We start from the raw sequence: 24,142 nt of genomic DNA on the forward strand, positions 1-24,142 counted from the left end.
GAAAAAAAAGATCAAATTATTATTTTGTTTACCACAATGAACATTTTTTAATTATTATGTGTTTTTTGTGGGTTCTAGAACTATCGATAAGACTCTCACATCACAATTGGTCTGCAAAAATCTTTAGCCAGTGGTTGTCAACATTTTAAGCATAATAAAATGTGACCCGATTTCAATGAAAATGATTCACTTGTGTAAAAGTACATATGACATTTTGTGAAAAATCTGTACGTGATGGAGAAAAATGGATATCATTTTCGGATTCGGCGTACATAAATTACTGTAGAACATGTAAAAATTTCAAGACAATAAAGCCATCGCTGGCCTGTGTTATTTTTGTGAATCATGACACCAATCAATTAAACTGAACAGCACCGAATTAATCAAAAATAAGTAAGAAAATCATAATGAAATATTTGAATTACTTGAAATAATTAAAAACAGTAATAATTAGAGACATTAATACGGATTAGTTGATTATTTTCATGACATTAATCAATTCAATTGTGACACACCACTAATCGGTTTAATCAACATTCACAGGTAATCAATTATATCAACAATTCGAGTTAATTGCCCAGCTATACTAAGTATATTAAAGAGGTTCCATATCTATTATCAACTTTTAAAATATGCATACAGAAAAAAATCCCAACATACCATATATTCCCTTTCATTGATTCCAAACCTTTCTCGTAGATTCCTGAACACTAAAGGACAGTACTCTTTTACCTTGAAGTGGCTTGGAAGGTTTTCTCTAAGAAACATAAATAGAGACTGTATATATATTCTAAGAACCTGTGAGTGAAAGCAAAGAATAAATTATGTCAACCACACTAAATCTGCTATATCCAATGCCAATGAGGCTCCTCAGGTTATGTCAACCACACTAAATCTGCTATATCCAATGCCAATGAGGCTCCTCAGGTCAGTTGGGATAAGTAGTGTAAATATATATATATATATGTGTATATATAAAATTGTAATATTACATATAACATGAAAAAAAAAGAAACAATACAGCTACAAAACAGACATGTATCACCTGGGCACGCCATAAGGTGGGTAGTTATGTAATGTGCCCTGGTTTTTGAGGTACTGGCAGAAGTAAGAATCAAATTGCATTGGGGGTACACCGTCTATCCAGCTTAACTGCAGTTTTGCAAGCCTCACATTCTTTAAATAAAATAAAGAAAGGGCTCTAGCTCACAACATCACACATCCTTACCACCTTTCGCTGTCTGCAGCCAAATGAAGTTGGCATTCAAGCCCCATAATGATGTTTGGACATAAATATCACAATGTTAAGGTATTACTTAAATATACTAAGCCCAATATAAATTGTTAGTATAGCTCCCATCCTCCAACCATCCATGCTACTGTCAGGATCTTTCAAGGAATGATTAATAAATTTAAAACAATATAAAAATGATTTTAAAAATATTAAAAAACTTTTTATTTATTACTGTTAATTTAAAAGAAATAAATAAAACCACATGTACACAAAAGCATAAAATACTGGTTTTGTATCCTTCAAGATACCCTTCAGTTTCTTCAATAAAGCTTTCTTGAACAAGACCTAATTAGCAATGTAAAACATGATATGAAACTGGTATTTTATGCTCTTATGTATGTGTGGTTTTATTTATTTCTTTTAAATTAACAGTAAGAAATAATCTTTTTAAAAATATTTTTAATGTTATTTTAATACTGTTTCATTTATATGTTAATGCTACACTCATTATACAAATACACACTGTAACACATTATTATTTATTCTTTACTGCACTACACCCTGCTTTTGAAGATGCGGGTCTGCATTAAGTCTAATTTAAATGTTAATTCATTTTCTAGGTTCAATGAAATATTAATTACCAGATTCAACTTAAAGATACTCTCAATTAATTAAACATTTTTTTGTTGATGGCAAAAGTTTTTCCGAGTTAAAAGTAGGATTCAACTGACTGCTAATTTAATTGTTTTGAAATATTTATGAAGTACAAGTTTTCAAGGTACAGTACATGTATGACTGTTTAAAAGAGCTATTAGTGACATCCACTTGTACTAATATTATGAACAAATAATCTTACTGTTCACTATAAAGTACGTTAGGTTTTAAGATAAAATAAACTGATACTCTTAAAATGACATTGATACATATAAATTAAGTGAAGTCAGTTTGGAAACACCAAAAATAATTTGACAATCAAGAAGAAAAAATTTACTCTACAAGTTGTGTGAATCCTTATCAACAGATAAAAATTGGACATTGTAATCTTCTATTGTAGGTTTAGTTTACTGATAAAACTCACTTGTTGAAATGATGATTGTCCACCTTTACCTTGCTGAAAGCTTTAAAATCCTCGGGCATCAGCATCACAGGAATGTTAACATGAGTTTGTTCACCAATCTAGAAAGCAAAAGGTGGGACTGTTACTTTTCAAAACACAACAAAAATAATGTATTGAAAATTTTAAAAATTTGTTAAAAGAAGTGTATAATTTCATTGAAAACCTTATATTCCAACTATAAGCTGACACCTAAACAGATACAAGTATTTATGGAAATAAAATGAGATGTATGAAAAATTTTGAGCTTAGAAGGATGTGAAATTTACTTGTAAAAAAAAACACTATGATGAGGTTCCCTGAAAGAAGCTAGATAAAAAGAAACCTAGTTAAGTCATCTATCACTTAAGACTTTCATAATCTCTATTTATCATAATACCTATGTAAACTTAAAGGAAGAAGAAAAAAGAAACCTGTATTATGATAAATAGAGATTATGAAAGTCTTAAGTGATAGATGACTTAACTCTATGTAAACTTAAAGGAAGAAGAAAAAAGAAACCTATATTATGATAAATAGAGATTATGAATATCTTAAGTGATAGATGAATTAACTCTATGTAAACTTAAAGGAAGAAGAAAAAAGGAACTTTTATTTTTAGAAATTTTGATAGGAGTCTTATTATGAAGACTGAAGTATTAAATATTTACGAGTGTTTATAATGATTGAAGAAAAGAAGGTATTCCTAATCTAATCAATTTATTTAAAACTAGAAAGGAAATTATTATATTTTTATATGCTCAGTTATTTTAGAAAAGCTTGAGAACTGTCCTTAGAGTAAAGCCTTAACCCATTAACTGCGGATGATGGAAATATCCGTCAGTCGCACATATATAACTATAACTCTATGCGAATGACAAAAATTACTGTTTTATTGTGATTGATGGCAACTCGGTTTTATCTATGGGTCAGAAAATGGCAACTGAGCTGCTCCTGCTGCAGCTAATGGGTTAATGACATTTACCATAATATCTGGTAGGGGTTTTAATTTATCTCATTGTGAATTATATTCCACACCTAAAATGATAAAATATTTTAAACAAACAATTTAAGCTATTTACAAAAACTGAGTCAACACAAAAAATGAGTGTCAAAATGTTAATCGGAACATGAATGGATTTTGCCTAGTTTGTTTAGTGGGAAAGAAACCTCCTCCTAATTTTTTTTGCCATCTGAAATTCTCCTGTTGTTTACAAAAAAGACTTAACATCTCTGTTCCATAATCTTGAGTTTTGTGACAGAGGCAGTGCTTAACCAAATGTGTAGGATAACCAAAAAAACATCTTTTGTTACTTGATAAACTTTTATTTAATTGAAGTCTATTATTTCCCCTAAAAATAGGTTCAGATCCTTGATTAGTAAGGTCACTAACTTCATGTACTCTTGTTAGTAAATCTTTTACCAAGTAAATAGGAGAAACAGTCAGTACAAACTCCTCACAAATCTTGTCACCATTGGCAAATTGTAAAACTGTAAAAAATTATTTTTATTAAATTACTATGGCTGATACACTTGCAGAGTATGCTAGGTCTTGTCATAAATCATTACACCATTATAAAACTCTTACAATCACAAACATTGCTGAAAATAATCACATTTAAAATGAATAAAGAACTGGACCAGAGTATGGCAAGATCTATTCATCAAGGATGAAATATATATATTAAAAATAGAAATTAAAGCACCTGTGTCAATTGAACTTTATTTCTATTTGTTTGAATAAAAGCTTCAAATACAGTATTATGGCATTTTTGATAGTGCTAATGATGTTGAATGTATTTCAGTAAGTATATATCATTGTAGGTTCATCTTGTGTGGTTGTATGTTTAATCAAATATTAAATATTTTGCCAGCTATAGACTGTAATGTTGTTTTAGGTTATGATTTTTTATTACTTTACATTGTACTTCAGGGAAGTTACACCTTAATATGTCTAACAACATAGTGAATGATTGGGATATCTTGTCTAATAATACATTAATTATTAGTCCATCTAAAGTATATTAGACTAATTACTAATAAAGTGCAAAAGGATAACAGATTAAACCTCAAAGGAAAAATTATATCTTTTACTGCAAAATACTCAACGTTTCTTCCTGATAAATATGGTAAAACAAGTGTATTAACACATTAAAACTTCAATTACATTACCAGTATTTCCCTCACCTTACACAGTAATGGAGTTTAAATAAAATGAAATACATAAATGTTGAAGGATGACATCACTGAACCTTCTGTAAACCCATGGGATTCCTTTACTATTAATGTTCCTAAAAGAAACTCAACAGGTAGTAGTTTCTGTGTCAACTACAGGAAAAGTGAACAAAGTTATGGTTAATGACTAATACCTGTTGCCATGCATTAATAATGTACATGACATCTTGATTAGGTCAAAATTTATAAGTACTTTACACTGGTCTTATGGTTACTGGCAAGTGTTTATTGACACCTAACAGTAGACCCAGAACAGCATTTTATGTCTCTTGTGGGAACTTTCAATTCAAAGTATTGCCAATCCGACTGTGTAATACACTGCAACATTTCAGAGCCTAATGAAAAAGGTTTTAAGAAGATTACTTTACAAGTTTGTATTAGCATATACAGAGACGACACAGTTGTAGTTTGTCCTACATTCAATCAACATTTATCAGACCTTCAAAAAGTATTTGATAGGTTCTAACAGTAAAGTTATATAAACATTGTTCTTGTAGATTTACCTTCATTGCACCTATCATAATTCCTGATGGTGTATAAGTGGGTCCTGGTAAGGTAAGAGTTGTTAAAGATTTCCCTTTACCCTAGATAATTAAACAGAAGAGAGAATTTCTTGGATCACCTAGATATTATCATATGTATTTCTCAAATTTTACTACTTTGGTTGAACTTTTGACTAGGTTAACTAGAAAATGTATTCCTTTTGTGGTCTTCAGCTTGTGCCTTTAAAGTATTGAAGAAATACTTGTCTAGAGAACCAATCTTGAAATTTCCTGAATTGCAGAAAAACATTGCAGTACACACTGATGCTTCCGAATTTGGGTTTAGGTGCTATCCTAGTTCCAGATGCTGATAATTCTGAAGATGTTATCTCTTATATAAACATCCCAATTAATGTAAATTCTCTATAAGTGAGAGGAAATGTCTAGCTATAGTTTGGGCTCTTGAACATTACTGACCATACTTAGAATATGGGCTCTGGATGATTAAATAGCCAAGTTATAACATTGTAGTCAGAAAATACTATAGGTTTATATCCGGATGCTTAATGAGGTGGATTTTAAGACTACAAGATTTTGATTTTACAGTTATAAACCTGAAAAGTTAAATTATGTACCAGATACCTTATCTCTGAATCACATTGAATGTGATTATACTAAAGGAATCTTTAATGTTCCTTCTAGAGCTTTATTATGTTCCATAAACATCAGAAAACAACTGTTATTGTTTTTAGAGGATAAAACTGGCTGATCCAATACTTAGTCCAATCCTCAAAGGAGTAGAAAATAAAACGTTTCAGTGTAATAAATCTTCCATAACAGAAAGGAGGATCTTCTGTATGTCTGAGAAACAAACAAATCTTACTATGCTCATGTGCATTTAAAGTTATATATTCATGAATCTTTATGAATGACAGTAATGAATCATTGCCATAATCAGCCATCTCGGAATAGATAAAAATGTTTCTCAGATGTAACAAAGTTTTCTGACCTGGTAGTTAACAAGATATAAAACAATAAATTTGTTGTTGTTGTCCTACATGTCAGACTTTTAACTCCAATAATACCATAGTAGTTAACACTTGAAATATAATTCATTCTAGGTAGCTTCAAAAAAGAAACAGTAATTGTTAGGTGCACTTAATTCCTGTGATGATATAATTTCATGTCTATAATAATTCAGTCACTTTAAAGCCATCTGTGGATTACAAACTGCAGCTTACTTCACACTTAAGAAGTCGGTGTGTACTAGGATGAAAAAGCTCCCAGCCAATTCCATCTTCCTTAGAGGTATGTTATGTACAATGTAACATCAATTTACCCTATGATTACCAATATGGATACATCACATATCCAAAGTTTTTGCATGAGCTCACAATTTTTACTCACATTACATTTTGGTCCATTGTCTTATGAATAATTAATCATTAGGCTATTGTTTTCAACACATCACAGTTATAATACTTAAAACTATCAAAAGATACATACACAAATCATGCCAGCCACAGATGTGATGTTATTATCTTCATAATACAAGTAGAAAGGTTAAACATGGTACTAACCTATCTTACTTGGATCTTTATGTTCAGTCTTTAATGGTCAGTCATAATTTTACCAGTTAAGAACATTATGATAAAAAAAACTCTAACAAGTTTACACAAACTAATATCACAACAACATCATTAAGATTAGACAACACTATCTAAGATTTACCTAACTTGAAAAAAAGGGCAAAAAATAGTAATAAAACTACTTAATAACAGAATAATAATTTTAGGATACAAACCTAACAGATTTCCATCCAGTAATCAGAATTTATCTGAAATATATGAGGAAATTGGAGTCCCATGAAAAGTAACAATGTATGTTCCACCTTCTTATGTTTGAAATATAATAGGATTCTCAATAGGATTTCATACCCAAGGGTACAATACCCTTCATGGTATAACTACAGGGGTGAAATATTGAATCTTAAAAGTGTCTTATTAACTATAACTCTCCCCAAACCACTAACAATTTATCACTGACTTAATAACAGTATAAAACTCATAATATAAGTATAATATTTTCCTTTAAAGTTTGTAAATGTTTGTTACATACTTCCTATTTTTGTTTTTACAAGTTTAACACACTAATGTCTACTATGAAAATGATCTTATCTTTATCTAGCTTTACACTACAGTTAAGGTTAATATCCCATCTCGTAATGATAAAAACATAAAAGAACCTAAGTTAACTGATATTAAGATTGGGTCATTCATATGTGTTCTTAAAAACTTCTTAGTCAATCAGACAAGTAACTGAGGGTTAAAGGTAGTTCAAAAGATATTAACGGAACGAAATTACTGTACAGAACATCTGAATACATCACAAAGAAACCTGAGGTCTTTATCCTATCAATTCCCCTGATAGTCTTATAAAATTTAATAACATCATCTGTTAGTAGGCTTCCTCTGAACCCTTTCCTATATGTCAATATCCCTTCTTAGATAAAGAAACTAAAACTACATAATATTCCAAGTTAGGCCTAACTATTGATTTCTATAGAGATAATTACCTCTTTTGTGATAAATATGTCTATAAATACACCTCCTAAAATTCTATTAGCTGTACTACTGAGTAACAGTAACATTCATTCAATGCCTTGAGTGACTTATCCACCACTATGTCAAAATCCTTTCCTTCTTCATGTTCAGTGTGTTCCCATGTATGTTAAATGAGTTATCCAAATTATCATAACCGAAATAGATTACTTTGTGCTTCCTTTAACATCTTTCCAGTATTGTTTTAACTTACCAATAATACTTCAACATCTTCAATACAGCTACAGATAAACAAGAATTTAATGTCATTGGCAAACTTTATTAATTCAATAATTATAACCTATCAATGTAAGTAAGAAAAAAGAATTGAACCCTGAGGCCCTCTACTAATAACATGGGTCCAACTTGACTGGACTCCATTAATAACAACCCTTTCCTTTGTCCCATCCAACCAATCTACAATCCAATTAACTAGTTTTCCCCACCCATGTAGTTGCTGTTTTCTTAGCTAATCTTTTATGTGGGAGTTTATCAAAAGCTTTCCAAAAATCTAAATACACCAAGTCCATACCTCCTCTATTGTCTAGATAGCAAGTAACCCCCCACCCCCACCCACAAACACAAAAAGAGAGATTAGTAAGGCAAGTTCTCCCTTTGGCTTTCATTTAATGATACCACATTTCATTAAATGATTTAGTAAGCCTTCTCTTGTCAAAATATCTAGAACTGATCTCACTATAAGGATAACCAGTCTATAACTTAAAGGACGACTCATATTATTCTTTGATAAATAGCCGAAATATTAACAACTCTACAGTCCTCAGGCACCTGCCCATTTCCCACTGATCTACCAGTAACGAGTCCTCTCCTCATTGCTTGAACTTCTTAAACTGGGTAACACTATAACAGCCCATCTATGAACTCTTTCTGATAAGGAATTGATATCCTTCCTGACCAGAACTGTGCAAGATTGAACCTTCTTGCTTTTAACATAAGAAGTTATTTTAAACAGTACCTACAATAGTTTTTACTCTTCTCACTACAACTAAACAATCATGTATTTCACTTTACTTTCGACTTCAATGCTCATCTCTGCCCATGCTAGGCCCAGAGTGTGAAAAAGACATTCACTTTACGAAAAGGAGTCAATATGATATTACAATTCATTTAATTATTTCTAGAGCTTTATAAGAAAAAGTATGGCTGAAAATATATATAGCTGCTGTAAAAAAACAAATACCAAATGATAACAACTAATTGATTACTTTTATCATAATGAGTACTTTTCATATTTCATGTACTGCCAATTTCCTTTTCCTGATATTCATAAAGTACTTTTTCAGAAATGAGTATTAAAAGCATTCTTTATCAAATCATAATGGCAAGTGAACAAGTATTACATATACCTTCGGTGTATAGGACGCAAGCAGATTTTGACATCAAATTTTGGGGTAAAAAAGTGCATCTTATACACCGAAAAATACGGTGAATAATATATATGTATATATTACGATATACACAAGCCATGTATAAATATATTTAAATACGCATGCATAGTTTAGTTCAATTGAATGTGTTATGTGTATATGTTCCTATACACCGAAGGTATGAATAATATATATGTATATATTACGATATACACAAGCCATGTATAAATATATTTAAATAGGCATGCATAGTTTAGTTCAATTGAATGTGTTATTTATAACAATAATAGTTTTTTCTTTTAAAAACATAACTATTTATAATGCTCCCTAAATAATAAAAAAATAAATTACAGTGAAAGCAATGAAGATTTTGTAGGTTTTGAACCAAACTAAATAACAGTAAACCTTTTTTTGATTTACGGTATTTTCTTATTTTGATGTTTTGAGCTCTTTTGTGTTTAGAACAATATATACTAATTTTAAAAGTATCAAATTTAATTTTTGTTCAATAAAAATCGTTCAAATGCGACTGTAGCTTTTCCTTCCCCAAAACTTTGGGGTGCGTCTTATATTCCGAAAAATATGGTAGATATTTTATGCCGTGTTCTCATTATTGACTTTATTATTTGCTTAAGAGTGGATTTTTTAGTTTTCTTTATTTTTATGTTACGAGTTTAAACTAATACAGTTAATTAATATTTTGCTTTGGTTATGAGAATGAGCTAACCCAATGAATTTGTATGTCAGGAATGAGGAAAAAACTAATTCTGTGTTGTGTGTTTCTATGATTGCAACTGGTGAGGACTAACAAAGCTATGTGCCCTTGACTTGTGTAGGAGTGTATATTAACTGTTTTTATTGTGGAAGAAATATATTAATCATTTTTTAGATGATAGTATGATTTCAAGCATTTGGATATCTTTTTCTCAAACTGTTTCAACTTGTCAATAATATTATTAATAATATCAATAAAAATTGTTTGTTTATAATTTCTAGCAAACTTCATAAAGTCAACCTGAAAATATAATTTAAAGTATTCAGACTTTCGAGTTTTTATTTATGTGTGAATAATGTTTGATGTGAAGACCATTTGAAAAATTTAATAGTTGTATGGATTGTATGAGTTCTGTTAATTTATTTAAAATTTCTTAGTTCAAATGATCAAAAAAATATTTTTTTTCAGTTACAGAACTTCTCAGGAAACAGCTTTTATTAAATTTTGATTATTATTCCTTGTTACTGTACAAAAGTTTGTTTTTAACACTTATATTCAAGTGGTATTTGATTAAGACAATTATATGGTTTTTAGAATTTTTATTTAAATTAAACATCTTATTTTCACTTTGATAAACTCAGTTTTTAATCTATTAATAGTGGGAGGAAGATGCATCCCAGAACTTTTCACTAAACTAGGATCAGCTATCATTGATGATTTATCAAAGGACAGTCTTAAAGATGAAAATGGAAACAACATAACTACTTCAGTTGTGGAAAAAGCTGGAAAGTATGTGAAATGAAGTACAATATATGTTAATGAAATACGTATAAATTCTCTGTTTAATGCTAATACTGAAACATTGCACATCATGATGTTTTTTAAGTTCTGGATTAAAAGGAAATATCATACAGCTGATCTTATGTTATGTTCACCAACCACTTTGAATTTATTAAAATTAGTTACAGCTATCCAAACAACAGTTTTTATTTATACTGTCTTTAACAACTGAAAAGTATATATATTAATGTCTTCTTAAAATAAGATTGTTACACACACACACATGTAACAATATTTTGAACATACTTCTAACATCTAAAACAAAATATTTGGCCATTTATCCTGCAACTGAAATACTGAAAGCCTCCCAGTTTCTCGGGTAAAAGTCTTAGGGCTCATAATGCTAAAACTCAGGTTTTGATACTTGTGGTGGACAAAGCACAGATAACCCACTGTGCTTAACCAGAAACACACAAACAAACTGAAAATTTTAATTATTTGGAATTAAATCTTTTAAGGCTTGATAACATCCTGATATTAAGCATTTTAAATAAATTTTATTATAGGGTTTAATGATTTCAGTCAGAAAAATGTTTTTGAAGATTTAATAAAATACACAAGTTTCATATGGGGTGTGATAATCATTGAAAAGCCTACCATTTTTGAATAACAGTTTCAAGTGGTGAACATAGCCCAGTTGTTAGAGTGCTTGACTGTGGACCTGAGGTTCTATGGTTCCCAACCCATAGTCCTCCATACTTGGGTCATGGATACATTATAAGACTGGCTGACACTATTCAGTCTAAAAAGAGGTGATGATGTGTGGTGTTGACTAGCTGTTTTTACTCTTGTTTATCACTTCGAAATTAGGTACTGCTAGTGCAGGTAGCTCTCAAGTGCAGAATTAAACAAACTAGTTTTAAGGCCTTAATATTCCTGGAAATTACCAATTTTACAGGGTTTAAAACCAAATTTATTTTAGCCAATGGCAAATATTTGTTAGTTCATTTAAAAGTTACTTGCAAATGTACCAACCATGCTGGTAGGACAATAAAAAAAAAGAGTCAGAGCATATGAGTTTTAAATGTATGCCATTGATAATAATTACACTTTCTAACATGAAATGAAAAAGAATATTAAACAAATGGTAACATATTCTAGAGTGCCTGATTATCACTGTCTAAACACCAGAACCCAATGATTTTTTTGCCACCTAGCCATTACTGATTTTAATCTCTGTTTTATCAAAGTGAAATTCTACATAACTAATTGATTTGCTTTAATACTAAAGGTCAAAATATTTGAAAGTATAATGAAAAATAATACTGATTTTTCTTTTTACTTCTTCAAGGAATTAACAGGTTGCTAAACAGTGCCTTCTAATATTATACATTTCCTCAAGGAAAACTATAAGTGCAGTACATCTATTATATCAAATTTGATCAATCAATGTTTATGTTACTCTTGTAGTTAATGAATTGCTGTAAACTATAGTTCTAATATTTTAATCTAAATGTTTGTTTGCTAGAGGGAGTTCATTATTATATAATGATGAGAATGTATGAACTAGAAATTTTGTGTAGTAAGTAGAAAAAGAGCATGATGTAAATATGAAAATCAGTGAAGCAGTGATTTAACGATTGAGTTGGTTCAGTGCCAGCGTGGCATTCTTAAGTAAAGAGTTACAACTTACATAAAGATAAATCACAATCACAATAATTGAAGAATGCTGAGATCTATCTGGCAGTAAGTCACTGATGTTTGATGAATGCAGACTGAATTGTTCCAGTGTAGAAGTTGATGTGTTGAAGATGAATTTTGAAGCTGTAAAAACAAAAAAGATTGAATTGTGCAATACAAGGAAGAAAATAGAAATGTTGTACACACTAACATAACTGAACTTGAAATAATACTGTTTAATTGACTGACTATGAATGGTATGACAACTAGAACAAAACTATTTCAACTACTAAGATTCAAATACACGTGTCCAGTCAAAGAGCAAAGAAATGATGCTTTTCGAACTATAGGCAATCAAATGCAAGATTCCAAAATTACCTCTCGGTTCTCATGAGAAAGTTGTGCTAACAACAGGTGAAGGTCACTTATCACTAATTTCCATGGATAATACAAATTTGGTGTCCTGTGGAGAAATGTTGCAATCCCATGTCTTAGGTTTACAGTGATCAAATTGAACACTGTTACATACAACTAGCCTGAAAATGTTACATAAATTTTTAATACTGTAGAAATAAAGTTATAGAAAGGCTAGCAGTTATGATAGACATCGTTACCACAGCAATTTGACAGTGAAGGTTAGTGCATCTGTGATTGAACTTCTGCAAATAAGATTTTTGGGGGGATTTAGGTGTTCCATAAGTTTTTAGAAGTTATTTTAAATTTTATTTGAAGTTAGGTCTTCAAGTAAATGTAACTTGTAACAAATGTTATTCACTTATTGAAGAAATAAATTAATTTGTTATTGTTATGTGGATGGGACTTCATGTTGTTTTTATCAACTAATCCAATAGAACCTACCCAGTGACAGTATATGTTACAATAGGATGATCCTTCACATGTCATTGAGTCTTTGTTATGTGTTTCAGCAAAAATAATAACAATGTGTTAAAACCAACAATTTCAATTTTAAACTAATAAAAAAACCATTAAAGCATATAATTTACTTTTAACACCTGCCACATGAGCCAGCCTGGCACCTTGATGTGAATAAAAAAAAAGTCATTCCGGAAAAGTTTGGGTTGTTTTTATTAGACAAAAGAAGATGTTTGGCACTATTTTCAAGGTCTAAGTCACTGGACCAAATCTGAGACCTTAACTCACGACTATGAGGGCCAACATGGAGAAGTTAACTTGTAAATGTAAAGTAAAATGATGTAGTATTGAAACATGCTTGAAATGTTTTAGATGTGTTTGTGCATGTGATGGTTTAAGTGTAGTGATAAAGCTAAATCATGGATCCAAGTTGGATGAGGGAATAACTTCTTCAAAAATATCCCAATTGGTTTGATATACCAGCTGAATTGGAGATTTGTCAACTTATTATTGCATTGACAGTGAAACATAAAGTGCACACAATTGTATTGTTGTCATCTTCAAAACCAGGGATTGGAATCATATATAAGAAATTATTAGTTTTAATATTTTGTGAAATTAATGGCACAATAAAGCCCAAGATGCACTGTTGAAGTTGAAGCAGATGCATAATACATTACAAGATGATTTCCTTAGTGATCCTCAAATGAAAAATGCCATTTTCTACAATGAAGAGAAAATATTATAAGGATGGTATGATGCCCAGTATGGTACCATTATATAATCTATATAGATTTCATCATATCATATTTGCATTAATATGTAGTTGTTTTTTTCATTTTAGAAGTTGTGCCAAGCTTCTTTCATTGAGATATTTTGAAATAACCCTAAATCACCAGTTTCTGGAATTACCCCTCCCCTGGCTGGCTCGTGTGGCAGGTGTTAAAGCACTAAATTAATATTAAACTCCAATCAAAGCAAGCTACCTACATAGATCATAATTACAATTCAACCCAGGAATGAATATTTACTGTACTTACTTTCTTACTTATAAAGATTCAGATGCTTTGTTTCAGTACTTGGTTACACTCACTGTTAGCAATATTTTCTGGTTATAATCTTGCACTGCAAATACAGAAACTTCGATATTAAGTGAAGATTATTAGCACCAAGTAATGTTGTGCTGCAGTACCCTTTGTTTGTATCTCAGTGTAGCCTTTAATACTATGCAGAAATGCTCATTTGCTACTAATAACACAAGTGCAGCTGCAATCCACTTTTTATTTCATGTTACATTCATTTCAGCACTGATCACAAATTGTTTTAATTCACTGATATACTTTTGAATATATCTTTAGTCACATCAGATCAAAATAAAATGTGAGCAAAGTATGTGTACACAATGAGAAAGATAAAATATGCTCAATTTATAAAACTTTTTTTTTAAACACTTCAGTTCATTAATGATTTTTTGAGTTTTTTCCAGCTGGGCTCAGTCACAAAACTTCTTTGAGCAAGAAAGACAATTAAAGGAAAATTGTCACAATGAACTTGCCACAAAATGGCTGTACACTCTTAGTAAATGCGAAGACTAACTTGCAGGGTCTGCTTATTTAGCATTTGCTAATTTTGAAGTAGGATAGCATCATGGATATCTTGAAAATGCAAAACCTTGAGCAAATTGAAAGAATAGCCTCTTCTCAGTTCAAAGTATGACCCTAAAACTTGAGCACTGTAGTATAATGGCCACTTTTTCCACTAATTGCTCTTCAAAATGCTCAAATGTTTGTAAGCCTTTTCTTTTAGGATTTGCACAGTGCAACTTTAATAGAACATATGAATACAAACCCTGATTCTTTTTCTTTTTTTCTGCAGTTTTAAGCTGATCTGTTAAATGGATAAATTTTGGATGAATGAATGGCTCACAATTAAATTTATTGAGAGATAAAAGCTTGATTATTTTTGTGAAAACATGTTTTTTTTTACTTAGAACAATCTCACTTATTTATAGGTTCTGCAATATAGTGAAGCATAACTTGCTAAAGTTTTGCCTTTCCCAGCAATTAAAATGTATAAATTACCTGAGAATAGTTTTAACTCCAGGTAAAGCCTTCTTTTTTAAATCTCCCTTTTGCTTCATAACTTAAACTTTAGAATGTAAATGAAGCCCTAATTCATTGAATCTAACTGTAAACAGTACTTATTAAGATGGTCACTTGCTAAACTGGACACAGACATTGTTTCTTTTATGTTATCAAATAAGCTGTTGTTCGGTCATTATGTATTTTGACTTCTGATTTAATGCTTACTCTTTCACAATGCTAGAAATTCTGAAGGTCTAATTTTTCTTCCATTCTAGTTCAGAGTTTGGACTTATTTAGATATTGTTTCAAGCAAAACACTAATCAACAATGTACCAGCACATAAATTACCATTATAGATTGTAACACATAATTACATATTATAATCAAAGAATCCTTTAGAAAACAATACAAAAAACAACTAATTAATACTAGATTTGCATAATCATATAGGCCACCAACCATGACAATAAACAATACATTATCATGTAAAACTTGTTAAAAGAAATAATTTAAAAATTATTTATGCTACTTAACATCAGTGACTTTTTTTTTTTAGATTTTCAATTGCTGATAATTAATTTGTGTGCTTAATTGATATGAATCCTTTTGCAGGGCACTAGCTTTGATTCTAAATGCAAGACAGGTTGGAGAAAGGATTTTTCAAGATTTCAGTAGAGTCTGGTGGATCTTGATTTTGTGAGTTTATATTTATTATAATTATATAGGAATTAAGCATTGAATATCTTAATAGTTAAATTACTATTCTTTGATATGTTTGAACTGAAAGAGACTACTGTAAAAGCTTCATATTACCAGTTAGAAAATTTACCTGTGGAATCTTTAATTACTCTTTGTAATTAAAAATAACATTGAGTGATTCAATAGTCCAGCAAAAGATGACTTGTAAAATAATTAATTGGACATCTGTGTAAAAAAAAATTATCCAGATCTAGATGTAAAGAAAACTTTTTTTTACACATATCTATAAAATGTCTGTAAACATTCATTTAATCCTATCGCTACAGGCATCCTTTACTGCATGTATCACAAGGTTTTAGTGACTTACATACAAAATTTTACTAATCTACTTTTTGTTTATGTTATACTGATTAGTATAGTATAAAATCTTAGCTATTAATCCATACTTTAATACTATATAAGTTTTAAGTTCCGAATTTTATAATGCAATATTTTTAAAAAATCCTGAATTTCCCCAATTGTGACACATTTTCTCTAGGCATCTCCTCTTCTCTATTTTACCCACCACCTCTCCAGTAATTACGAAATTCAATGTAAATTACTCACTATAAAATCATCATTGCTCAGACAAACCATAATTTTTATAACCTTCAATTGTGTTTGGTTACAGAGCCATCAAATAGAAAATCATACCCCTCTTTCTTCAGCCAGCTGTCACATCCGCTCTTTCAGGATTTGTTAATAGTTCTCTCTTACATTTAATACTGTATTATTTATAACCAATAGAAAGCCGAAAGTTTCATCCATCAGATGACATTATATTACATTTTTATCTTTAAAGAGAATTATAAATTTTGCTTTCAGTACAATCTTCATTTCCATGGGAAACACATCAAACAAGCTTGGATGAATTTGTAACAGCTCTTGTCTCATAGTTAGAAAGCTAGAAAAATTGTGATAGTTATTTGACATTGCCTGCTTTTTGCATGTTATTATTCTATGTCCTTTGTTACATTATTTAATTAAATAAAGATTATTTAGTGCATTACTACCATCAGTATATAAAAAAGTAGGGTTAAGTGTCGTCGACAGCAAGAAAAAAGAAGATTGGGTAAGCACTATATTTCTTGTTTTTCATGTTTATTCTTTAATTATTATTATAAAAGTAACTAAAATGTAAAAATAGGGATCTCTTTAGGTTAGATAAGGTTAGATTATGTAAAATAAATAATAATATAATAAAGATGTTTCACATGAGTAGCTCATGGGTTATGTAATTCGATAATGTAATGTGAGCTCCATGTTTCCCAAGCAATGTACAACTTATAATGGTGCGAATAGTAGTTAGACACAGTTCAAAGAACAATAAAACAATAAAATTTAAGTATATATAGATGCATACTTTTACGAGTTTAAAGATTCTTGGGATAAATAAATGTATTTTGATGTTACAATTTGAAGTCATTCTAGATACAAAAAATACTAATTTAGATTTATTTCGATTTTTTTTTTAGTGATTATATAAAGTTTGAGGGTGTTTTAGAGATTACACAAATCAAATCTGAGATTTTTTGAGCTGAAGAAAAGTATTTTTAATCTTAACATGGAAATTACTTTGCACACAGATTATTCAAAACAAATACTCAATATATTCATGGACAAGTCTTTTTTTTAGTTTATTTAAAATACTTGACTAAAAATATGATTTTTATATGTGAAAGACTTGTAATGTTTACTGAAAGACTTCCAAATTTTGTGAAGTTACACATACTATTTTAAAAGTTAGTAGTATCAAATCTCTAAAGACTTTAAACGAGTACAAAGAGGTCACGTGGTTGATCAAATTGACCAAGCCCATGTTAAGAGAGTTAAAGTTAAATCTTTAATTGCTAGGTTTACAGATAGAAAAAAGTGTTTTAATATTTGTTCAATTTAGTGAGATTTGAACTTTCTTTATTCTAGTTTTAACTTTAGTTCATTACATTTTATTTGGTTTCAAACTACATTGCTTTTCAATTAATTTAAAAATATGATCCAGAGAATTACTTTAACAACAATGAATTCTCAAGTGATGGTGACTACTATTTCTAGGTCCTCGTGATGCTGCTCACACTGCCCCTACTTGGTCTATGGCCACTGGAGGCTCACTAACTGTGGAGGACATTACTACCCTTGTTCAACACATCATGGGTTCATTAGTGCCTTCATTACCTCATCTCTCTGTTCTTACATCAGAAGTGTGTTCCTTTCTTTCTGAACCAGGCCATGAGAATGATGATTTTGATTGGCTCTTTCCACCTACCTGGTTTGCACTAGGCTCTTCTTTACCTGTAGAGGACAATGTTTCTCCTCCAAATCCGTGTGGATTTGGTTTCTTAAATTTATTCTTTACTTTTTCTCTCACCTATGTCTTTTGTTTCTTCCTGATCCTTACTGCATGCCTCTCATGCTGAGGATTATTTGGTTTTTCCTTCTTCTTCAGACGTATGTGTCCATGCTGACATGTTTCTGGACCAGCTTTGTTCACACTCTCAAATGTCTTGATTCCAAGGTTTCTTTGTCATGGCTTATGGCCATTCCCTGAAGTCCCTTTTACCCACTTGGAGGGTGGTGGGGGCTAACCCCCTGTCCCCAATATCTATCTTTAGTACTCATTTTTCCCATCTTTGCCCCCTTTCTTACAAACTTCCTTCATTACCTATCCTCTCTTGATCTCCTGTCTGAAGTCCCACATCATAATCTTGATAGTTTTCTGGGGATCTACAACTGGTACTTTTCACTATCCTGGACAGTGTTTTATCTTCTGCTTTGTCCTTGCTTACTTGGTTCCTCTGCTGTTGGGATTTTCTAGGATGTGAGACTTTTCTCTCTGCTGTTTGTCTTCCCATTCTTACCTCTGTGACTGCCAACTGGCTCACTTTGTTTTCCCTGAAGTCTTTGGAAGTGCTCTTAATACATTGAAGGGCCAATGCTGCCCAACACCAGTCATCCCTTTTCTCTTTGGTTTCTTTTCTCTCCCAACCTTGTGTATTCATGCCTGTTCCTTGGCCCTGTGAATTCTCCACCCCTCTCTCTCTTTCTGTTTCTTGCCCCTCTACTTCTTCTTGCTGTTCTTTCTCCCTTCAAGTGGACTGTCACACATCCAATCAATGATTACCTCCTTTTGTACCCAGTTGGCTCAAGCTCCATGAGAGCATGTCTTTTTCTATTTGCAGACCTCTGGAAACCATCTGCAGTCAATGTTGGGTCATTCAATTTCTTACACATGACTTTTGTCTTCACTTCTCTCTTCCTTCTCTGTCTCCCTTCCCTGTTCCTTTTCCTCCTCCGTTTAATTTTAAGCATGTTCTGCATTTAAAAGCTGCAATATTGGATCATTTGGACAAGAGAACCATCAAGAAGGTACTTTGCTCCTCTCCAGGGTTTTATTTTTGCCTTTTTGTTGTCCCCCAAAAGACCAGAGACTGGTGTCCCATCATTGACCTTTCTAGTTGTTCCTCAGTTTAAGATTTGTCCTTTTCTCCTGGACTATGAATGACCAAGGTCAATATCATAAATGCCATTCTACATATTCTGATTGCCCCATCCTCCTGACATTTTCTTCAATTCATTCACCTGGATCAGATGTACCAGATTTGAGATCTCCCTTTCAGCATTGCTTCATAGGAGTGTTTGCTTGCTATATCCACAGCCTTGGACTTTGATTCCGATATTACAGGGACGATTTGCTCTTCTTCACCTCTTCTCAGGAGGCTTCTTTTTTTAACCATGTCACTTCTCCTCCAAGAAGCTGCTCGTCTGGGTTGGATGGTCACTCCAACCCAGTATGTGGCTTAACTTGGAGTCTATTTTAGTTCTTGACTCAATCAGGCTCAGCCTTCCCCATTTGTCTCTTCTATACTTTCTGTGCTAAAGGTTCTATCTGTTTTTGGGACTGTCACATCTCTTGAACATCTTGTTCCTCAAAGTCGAGTTTACATGAGGCTTCTTTAATAGACTTTGAGCAACCAATAGAATATACTCATGATACTTTGTCCACTTGTGATGCTGCCACCTTCTCTTTGTAAGGACTGTGCCAAAACTACAGTCAGCATTCCACTGCTGTCACTACATCTGGATTTCAATTTCTTCACTGATGCATTTCTTACAGTTTGGGGTGCATCTCTTGAAGACTCCACCTTCAGAGGTTTGGTCTCATGTGGAAGGTACTTTCCACATCAATATTCTGGAACTTCTGGCTGCCCATTGGGCATGTTCCTATTTCCTACTTCAACTTGTAGACCCTTGATTATGATCCACTCCAATAATTCTGCAGTTATTTCCCATATTAGTAATCAGAATGGGACTTGCTCCTTTAACCTTTGCTTTTATCCATTAAACTTTCTGTTTTGTGCCTACTCAAAACCATTTTGTCTAACCACATGTCATGTCCTGAAGGCTTTGACCTTGGTGGTGAATTGTCTCTATTGGCCAGACAGGATTCTTCCTACAGAGTAATCACTCCATCCTCAGGTCTTTCATTGGATCTGTTCCCAGTGAGGCCTGCCAATGATTGATACCTCTGCCACTCCTTTCAATACCATATTTCCCCAGTACCTCAATCAGGACTTGTCTCATCTCTTTTTGTATGTGTATCCTCTTCATCACCATATCCAACATGATTCTTCTTGTTTGTCCTGTTGATAGCCCCCTTTTGGCCAGCTCAGTCTTGGTTTTATCTTCTGTCATCTAAGGCACCTCTTCCTTTGCATCAGTCCTAGTCTCTCTTTCTACTACCTAATATGTATATCTCTCATTTGAGAGTATTTTCCATCATTTCACATGTGGAACTTGTCTTGTCCCTTACTTGCTGGTCAGGTTTCTCTGCCTACTTAGCCCTTCTTTTATTCCATTTGTGTTGCCCTTCTAATCTGTCTATCTATCAATGAAAGTGGTGTGTTTTTCACCGCTTATTCATCCACGAGGTTTTTCTACTTTTGTCCACATTTTGGCCTTCTGAACCTGGTTGTTTGACCAGTTTATACCATAGCAGGCTATCAGGCAAACTTCTCAACTACCTTTCATCTTTTATGCCATATTTCTGTTTTTTCAACTTGTACTGGTCCTTCCTCATTGATCTTCCCCCTTGTTTGATTCCTTTGCCTAAGTGGAACCTTATTGTGGTTCTACATGCTCTTACCCAAGTCCCATTTCAATCACTGGCCACTTGCTCATTATACCATAATCTCTCTTTCAAAACCTATTACCTTCTCTTTCTTGCTTGTGGTCATTGCAGATCTGATCTTTATACTTTGGATGCCTCCTGTACTTTGTTTCATAGATCTTTCGTGACTTTGTTTCCTGACTGCTCATTTCTTCCTAAAACTTGGGTGGCTGAAGAGTGAGGTCATTCCTTCTTTCTCCCCTTTCTCATATTTTGATCTCAACCCCCTATGATCATACTGATTGTGATGCTCTTTCGTGTCCAGTTTGAGTAGTCAGGAGTTACTTGGCACATACAGCTCCATTACGTGGTGCTCACAGTTGGTTATTTTTGCCATGGGACACTTGTTCTTCCAGAGATCTCTCGTCCTCTATGCTCAATGGATGGATTTGTCACTTCATCCAGATCTTATATTCTTTTGATAAGTCTTAGATAAGATCCTACAGGCAGTTTTGTCTCTCTCAGGATAATGCCTATCTCCAGTCTACTTAAACTCTTTGATGTGTGCTTTTTTTATTCTTTACCCATTTCTACTCTTATATGATTTAATTTTTGGAATTCTCCCAGTGGTAGGTGCTACATCACAGGGTAAACTTACTTCCCTAAATCTGCCTGGAGGCAGGGTTAACTCTCTCAACATGGGCTCAGTTCAATTCACTGACAACATGACTACTTTGTAGTTGTTATAGTGTCAATACTACTAACTTTTAGTATAGTAGGTGTATCTTCACAAAATTTGGCAGACTTTCAGGAAACTTTACAATTTTTTTATATACAAAAAAATCAGATTTTTATGGAATTATTCTAACTAAATATTTGTCTGTGAATGTATTGAATCTTCTTTTTACTAGTCCAAGTGCAAAGTGATTTTCGTGTTAAGATTAAAAATACTTTTCTTCACCTCAAAAATTTCAAATTTTGTTTGCATAATCTCTAAAAACCTCCTAAATACATTTTAAAAGTTTTTTCAGTAAAACTTTATATTTTATCCGTTATTTTTTCTACCCTAACTCTATAAAAGGTTGGTCAATTTGACTGACCTCATAACCACCAAAAAAAGGTCTAAATAAATCTAAATTACCCTTCTTTCTATAATGACTTCAAATTGTAACATGAAACTACATTTGTATATCCTAAGTAGTTTTAAACTCATAACAATATACATCTATTTACATTTAAATTTTGTTGTTTTATTGCCATTTGAACCATGTCTAACTACAACTTGTGCCTTTAAAAGTTGTAAATCACTTGGGGCATGTTCAGCTCACATTATGCTATTGAATTACATTACCCACAAGCTACTCCAAGCTTCTCTCCTGCATATCTCATGAAATATCTTTATTATATTATTATTGTTGTTTATTTTACCTTATATAACCTTAACTAACCTAACGAGATCCCTATTTTTACATTGTAGTTGTTTTTATAATAATAAATAAAGAATAAACATGAAAAACAAGAAATAATGTGCTTACCTAATCTTCTTTTTTCTGGCTGTCGATTCTCAGTGACACTTAACCCTACTTTTTTTATACTGATGGTAGTAGTGCACTAAATAATGTTTATTTAATTAAATAATGTACCACAGAACATAGAATAATAAAATGCAAAAAGCAGGCAATGTCTCATAACTATCACAATTTTTCTGGATTTCTAACTATGAGACAAGAGCTGTTACAAAATCATCCAAGCTTGTCAATGTGTTTCCCATGGAAATGAAGATTGTACTGAAAGTGAAATTGACAATTATTTGTAAAGATAACAATGTAATATAATATGTCATTTAATAGATGAACATTTTGGCTTTCTATTAGTAATAAATAATATAGTACTAAACATAGAGAAATATTGACAAATCCTAAAAGAGATGATGTGACAGCTGGGTGTGGCAAGAGGGGTCTGATTTTTTATTTGATGGCTGTATAAACAAACAAATGTGAAGGCTATGAAAATTATGGTTTTCTTGAACGATGACAACATTATAATGAGCAATTTATGTTAAATTCCATACTTCTTGGAAGGGTGATAAATAAATTAGAGAAGAGTGGATGTCTAAAGAAAAAATGTCACATTTCTCACACTAGAGGAAATTCAGGATTCTTTTTAATATTGCATTAAAACTTATATACTATTAAAGTATGGATTATTACCTATAATTTTATGCTATACTAAGTGGTATAATGTGAATAAAAAATACCTACTTTTGAGATGTAGTTTTCTGAGGTGGTGTATTCATTGCCCATTCCAGACCATATCTTCCATGGACTAACATGGAAAAATCCAGCAACAGTTACGTATTGTACTTTCTCCAATGAAAGACCTTTGTGGTAGTTAGGTCTGATTGGGTCCAGGCACCCCTCCTGTGTCTCACTGATGTGAATTTCTCCATCTAGTCATCAAGGTGAGCAAGGAATACCCTTGTCATTTCGAGTTCCTTGCTGCTGGGGTGGTTGACTTGGAGAGTTCCTCATTGATTGTATGATCCCTCTCGAGAAAGAGTCCAACCGAGCAGCACAGTTTATCTCTCTCAACACGGGGTCGGTCAATTTGATTGAGTCATGTGACCTTTTGTACTCGTTGAAAGTTGATATAAATTTAATACTTATAACTCTCTATATATTGGGTATATTTTCACGAAATTTGGCAGCCTTTCAGTTAATATTACAAATCTTTCACACACAAGAAATCATATTCCTTAGTGAAGTGTTTTTAATAAAATAAAATAAAGAATTGTCTATGAATATATTGAGTATTTGTTTTGAATAGTCTGTGTGTAAAGTAATTTTCATGTTAAAATTAAAAAAACTTTTCCTCATTTCAAAAATCTCAAATTTCCTTTGTGTAATCCCTAAAACCTTTCAAATATTTTTTTCAGTAAAACTTTATAGTTTATCTGTTATTTTCTCTAACCTGTCTCAAAACGGGATCGGCCAATTCGACCAACCTCGTAACCACCAAAAAAAGTCAAAATAAACCTAAATTAACCTTCTTTTCTTTCTAGAATGACTTAGTATTGTAACATGTAACTACATTCATCTATCCTAAGTAGCACTAAGTTCATAACATTATACATTAT

At 31.8% G+C, this 24,142-nt stretch overlaps 1 protein-coding gene across 2 annotated transcripts in view; it reads left to right on the plus strand.

Moving 5' to 3' along the window:
• The window catches only part of LOC106465310 (choline transporter-like protein 2), an 83,271-nt gene that overhangs the window by 44,367 nt on the left and 14,762 nt on the right, over positions 1 to 24,142 (plus strand). For both annotated transcript variants that reach the window (XM_013925517.2, XM_022393181.1), the window contains exons 8-9: positions 10,407 to 10,536; positions 15,777 to 15,860. In XM_013925517.2, coding sequence (XP_013780971.2) covers positions 10,407 to 10,536; positions 15,777 to 15,860 — 214 coding nt within the window. The remainder of the gene's footprint in view (positions 1 to 10,406; positions 10,537 to 15,776; positions 15,861 to 24,142) is intronic.

This window comes from Limulus polyphemus, unplaced genomic scaffold, assembly GCF_000517525.1.
Source record: "Limulus polyphemus unplaced genomic scaffold, Limulus_polyphemus-2.1.2 Scaffold1903, whole genome shotgun sequence".
Lineage (NCBI taxonomy): Eukaryota > Metazoa > Arthropoda > Merostomata > Xiphosura > Limulidae > Limulus > Limulus polyphemus.